We start from the raw sequence: 5,708 nt of genomic DNA, 5'->3' as shown, positions 1-5,708 counted from the left end.
GGGTCTGCACAGTTTCCCTCTATGCTTTCTATCTCTTTTCACAAGTCTATGTTTGATTGGGTATGAATGATTTTAAGGATTTTTAGGTTTAGTTATTTTTCATGAGGATTATATTAATTGCGTATTTTGAATGGGAGATTTTAATTTTCAATTGCATACAAATTTTAAATAGGGAATTTTGTGAATAAACGGCTTGAAATTGTTTCATGAAAGAATCAATCCATAGGATTAGCTGCTGGATGTGGTTGGGTATAGGGTAGTATATGATATTGATATAATTATGCACGTATGAATTATGAAGTGAGGCGAGTTGTGTGGTGTTGATGTTGTGTATGTTGTGTGTATTGATGTGAGAGAGACGAGAGGAGAGAGAGGTCACTGTTATGTTTGGTCAGTTTGTTATACTTTTTTACACATCAAGAAAAGGAAAGGTTGAATAAAAAGATGACAGGATGTGTTAAGTAAAATGATTGTTTATGCATTATGTGTGATTTGTGTAATATTTCTCATAGATATATACTTAATCCTTCCTGCTCTCTTACCTATGAAACTGTTCGTCTACTTTCTCAGGCATCTGTTTGTAGTTTGTATATTGGTCGGCTTCTTATACAGTCTGTACAGTCACTATTCACATTGCTGCATCGTGTCCTCCATCCGTCTCTCTCTATAGACCCGTCGCGCCTGGGGCACTTGTTCTCGATCAGTTCAACATTTGATAATTAATTTCATTAAGATTATAATACACAGGAACCCACTCCTGCTTCTCGGGCTGGTTACATGTTGCCACTACGTACTCACCATAACGTCCCCATATGTGACGTTAATAATAACTACATTATCATATAGTTATCGCTATTATAATGTATAATATAAACGGCAGGAAAGAAAAAATAAAAACATTTTTACGTTTGTAGTTAAATCTATTTAACTATTTCTGTATTTTGATTATTCTTCCCATATGGGTTAATCTGCCTTATTTTTACTTATTATTACATCCAATTCTTAAAAATTAGAGATAAAATGTATGTCACATGGCAATGTAGACACTTGGGGCGATGCAATTTAACTTAAGTTGTCATAAAAGTGATGCATTCACAATGTTTGATTCTTCGTCCAAAAACAAACAGAAATAAATAATTCAAAAAATAAGTTAAAAATCAACAATATAAGTAGCTTTTAAGGGACCAATAGGTAAAGGGTATGTCAAGACATCCTCTACACCTCTGCACTATTCACGAAGCATAATCCGAACAACACGACTAATCTGCGGGAGAAAAGGTAATTGTCCACATATATATGTATTGATTAATAACAAGGTAATCAATACACTTATCATGCGACTTCAAAATATCTGTATACATGAATAAAAATATATCCAACATTTACAGAAATATCTGTGTTCCTAACAGTAGATCATATCTAAATTACATCAATTGTAGAATCACATCCACATAAATTACATGCTACACACCATCTACAACACAGCGCGTATCCATTAAAAGCAGTGACAGCGAATATCCAGATAACGGATTAGTTGTTTGAACAGAACAGAGTACCAGATAAAGATTATGCCTAACCTCGCTACTCACTCACGCGCCTAGGTCCTGCGACATATGGAGTGTTTAAACACGCTACTAGCTTTATCACTCACCCAGCGTGAAGATGTGCGTAAATGTTCGCGAGTGTGGAGGAAGAGCTGGATTATTTAGAGCCTATTTTGTTTCGAAGACCTCTTATAATTGTTTTGCCATTATAGACATCACCATTTCGTGTCAAACTATTTGCCCACACGCGAGAGAGAGCGAACACGAAGGTCTGTAAGGGGGTGTCTCTCACGAGCCTTTCTTCTATACAAAAATCTGAAGGAAGAGTGGTGAGCGAACACAGGACTACATGAAAGTGAATTATCGAACGGCACTGTTAGTCGACCACCTCGCGCGGCTCACTGACTGGACTGGTTCCTCATTGATTTACACTCTCTCCTCTCTCCTCTCTCCTGACGGTGTTCGTTTTATCCCAAGGACCCATCGATCAGTACTGGAGGACGTGTCAGCTGCACAGACTCGCCTGCTCTCTCCCACCTCCGTGCTGAAAGAATAAAATATTACGAGACCATCGCTTATTTCAGCACACTTGTTCTGCTGCAGCCAACAAAACTCATCGCATTTGACAATTGGCCCTGGAGGAGTGAGGTATTCCACTAGGCTGGCCACATGCGTCACAGGCAGGGCTCCAGGGCGATCGAAACGCTCGATCTGTGTGGTCCTACCACTCTTGGTTCAGACTGAAATATCTCAACAATTATCTCAATTGATTGCCAGAACGTTTTGTAACAGATGCTTCCATGGTGCGCAGAGGAAGAATCTTAATTACTTTGGTGGATCTCCTGACTGTTTTCCTGTAGCGCCACCCATGAGGTTGACCATCTTTGGCTTTGCTCCAAGGCAGATGACCACCAACCTACTGAGCCCGAAGGGTCTGTCCTAAGTTTTTGCCATGTTAAAAGGCAGTTTTTCCTTGCCCTTGTTGCCAACCGTGCTTTGCTCATGGTGGCTACTGTTGGGTCTCCTGCAAATGTTAAGACAGACCGGAGTTTCGGCTCTACAGCCCTGCTCTTTGAGATAGTGTCTGAGATAACTTTGTTTACTGAATTGGCGCTATACAAATAAATTGAATTGAATTGGTTTTGCAGTCGTTGAGTCGATCAGGTCTCGACAACCATTAGATGGATTCCAATGAAAGTTTTGTTGTACACAAATTTATGTCCCCCTCAGACTTTAAGCCTCACTGCGAAACTAACACATTGCAATTAATGTTGCAATACATGGTTGAAATTAAATGAGTTGTAAGAATTATTAACAATTAAGTGTTATTTTTGTATGCCCTTTTCTTTCTAGTTTCAGTAACGATAGAAAACTGAAGGCTTGAAGCTCTGAGACTAAAATAATTGTTAAAACAGGTAAAGAAAGATTGATAACAACTGAAATGGCTGTGTGTGGAGACTGAATTTGAGATGAAGCTAAGACTGAAACTAAAGTAAAGCATTATTGGAAATAAAGCATGCCATACATTACTAAATAAACAAGTGAAATACACACCTTGTTAGCAATGGCCCGGAGTTTCCCCAGCAGGGTGGGTTTTTTAGTGTAGACCACGTCGTCGTCAGGTTCCTCCCCTTCAGCCAGAGCACAGCTGTCTGCAGCTGGCAGCTCACACTCCTTGTTGGCAGACATCACCAGACGGGAGTACTTGTACTCCAGCCTGACCACAGACCACAGGGACACCGTCATCATGAGACAGCATGTGATTCAGATAGACAACATCCAGGGTGTACGTGTTTGAAGGCGATTACTTTTCTTAACTGGAAAAGCTGTTAGCTGACTCTGACAGTGTTTCTAATACTGTAAACATCTTGAAACAATCCGAGCTTTTGCTGCCACTGACAAACAGCCACTGACATCTCTGCCTTTAAATAACAATTCAAGGTAATCTTAATGAGTATGTTGGCCCTGGCTGAGGTTGGTGGTAGTGTCTGATTGGCAGGTGCCTCTAACCTCTTGTTTTTCTTCCAGAAATAGCAGGTGAGAGAGATGAGCAGCACGGCCACGAAGGCTCCGCCGCCAACCCCGACCTTCAGCCACAGAGCGATGGCCTCACACGGAAAGGAGCGTCTAGGAGGCAACGTTACGCCTTTGGTGCACAACTTTGGCTCGTTCCACATGTACAGGGTTTCCTGGAGAGAGTGGAGGGAGAAAGATTCATAAATCAAATGACGGAGCAGGCAAGAAAACAAGTGTGTGTATTTTGTTTTATTCCTGAGGTTAGTAGCATGAGGAACTCTGTGGTGCTACGTTAGCTATCTAACATTACAGTTCAGCTGAAACTATTGGAACACAGCCCTTGGATTACTTTTAGGTGAGGATGATGTTATAGAATTAATGCAGGTCTCCTTAAAGATAGTAAGGAGAGTATGTGTGGTGTGTGTGTGTTACCTGGACGCCTCTTTTGCACGCTCCCTCTATCTGGTGGTAGTCGTCCTCTGTGCAGCGTGGACAGGCGCTGGCACTCTCCCACAGGAAGTGAAACGTACATCCATCACATGTTCCTGCAGGACAGGAGCTGCACACACACACACACACACACACAGATTTCATTTTCTCACATAATCTAATTTCTTATGTTCCAGTATGACACAATCTCATACATAGATTACATAATCACCGACCTGGGCACAGAGAGTTCTCCTCGTTCAGACTTCTCAGGGTTACAACGGACAGTGATGACTGAACTGCGACCCTGATCACATGAGGCCGTCGCCTGCGTTGACCTGGAATACAATAAGGACACATTTAGGACTTAAACACAACAAAAACATACACACGCTCTGTCTTTCATACCGTACCTGTAGAAGAAATTGATGTCTGGAACATCCTTTGAATTTTCCGGGAAAAAATCCGGTTTGGCGTTCACGCCATCCAGGACGGTGTCTACTGTTGCTCCTGGAAAGACACGCAGATACAGATAACGCCAACGTTACCGGCTAATAATCACAGTGCCACATATTGACATTTAACAAGTGTCATACCGATAAAGGTGTCTGCGAGGCTGATGGACTGGGAGGAAATGGCCATCCTGAAGCCCCGCCCATCTGCTGGGATAATGGTTGACTCACAGATGAAGCTGTCCACTGAGTTGACAAACTGAGCCGAGTCGCTCTGGGCGTCCTTGTTGGACACGTCGGTGACGTTATCTGTGCAGATAGCAGCTCCCTCCCCCTGAAGCAAGGCATGCAAACAGCATGGAAATTAGCTGTCAGTTGCCATGGTTACGCTTAATGTTTTCTTGCAGCCTTTTTAAAATCATTTCATCACACTGTGGCGACAGGCCTGCGTGTGAAGAAAATGTGATTTCACATTGCGAATAATATTCAAAACAAGATGGAAACTGTCTTTTATTTTGTAGCTGGTAGTCTGGTGGAAATATAACCACAATACACAAAATAAAAGCTAAAAGTCATGAGTAATGAATGGAGATGCAGCGTGTGTGTGTGTATGTGTGTGCATGTTTAAACTACACAACAGCAGGCTAACAAAATAAGATATGCAACCCAAAGGAAAAAAGGAAAATAAACTTTCACTGTATCAAATGAACAAACAACTCAAATAAAAGCCAGTTAAAAAGCTCTAATAACAATGTTGCCATCATTGGGTCAATTTATAAATGAGTCAGTGCTGTGGTTGGTCACATGGGACACATTACCAACCATACAGTTTATAGGGAAGAATTTGACTTGTTTAATATTTGGCTCCTAAAAAAATATCCAGTTAAGTTAAGTCAAAGTTTAAAAAGAAGAAAAGATTTGAAGGAGTGATACTGACAAATCTCTCAAACTGGACTAAATTAGTAACTAATGTAAGTGTATGTGAATTACCTCATGGCCACACAAGCTGATGTTGAACAGATGAAGGTACTTTGTGCCTTTAGAGGTGAAACTTGGCCCGATGGTCAGCGAGGCCACAACGCTCATGGGGCTGAGGTCAAAGGTCAGCGTACGGTTGTTCTCTGTGTGGGTAAAGGAGCAGTCGCTGTAGCACCGAGAGTGTTCCTGAAAGAAAAGGGAAACATGAACTCACAGGTTTAGACAACATTTAAAATTTTAAAAGATTAAAAGTTCAATTATCAAAAAAGTATTGTTTTGGTATCAGTAC

The 5,708-nt window shown here is 41.2% G+C and overlaps 1 protein-coding gene across 1 annotated transcript in view; it reads right to left on the bottom strand.

Annotated features, from left to right (window-relative positions):
* Positions 1-3,044: 3,044 nt before the first annotated feature.
* Positions 3,045-5,708, bottom strand: part of LOC118342193 (endosome/lysosome-associated apoptosis and autophagy regulator family member 2-like) — a gene marked incomplete in the record, with an annotated part of 13,669 nt that continues 11,005 nt past the window's right edge. Inside the window, 7 exon segments of the mRNA XM_035680672.1 lie at positions 3,045-3,261; positions 3,555-3,733; positions 3,993-4,119; positions 4,226-4,327; positions 4,403-4,499; positions 4,586-4,775; positions 5,432-5,605. Of these exon segments, the coding sequence (XP_035536565.1) occupies positions 3,045-3,261; positions 3,555-3,733; positions 3,993-4,119; positions 4,226-4,327; positions 4,403-4,499; positions 4,586-4,775; positions 5,432-5,605 (1,086 nt within the window).

This window comes from Morone saxatilis, unplaced genomic scaffold, assembly GCF_004916995.1.
Source record: "Morone saxatilis isolate NCDOM2014 unplaced genomic scaffold, NCSU_SB_2.0 Contig10, whole genome shotgun sequence".
NCBI classification, from domain to species: Eukaryota; Metazoa; Chordata; class Actinopteri; family Moronidae; genus Morone; species Morone saxatilis.
Note: the sequence above shows the minus strand (reverse complement) of the source record. Positions and strands in the feature narration are given on the sequence as shown.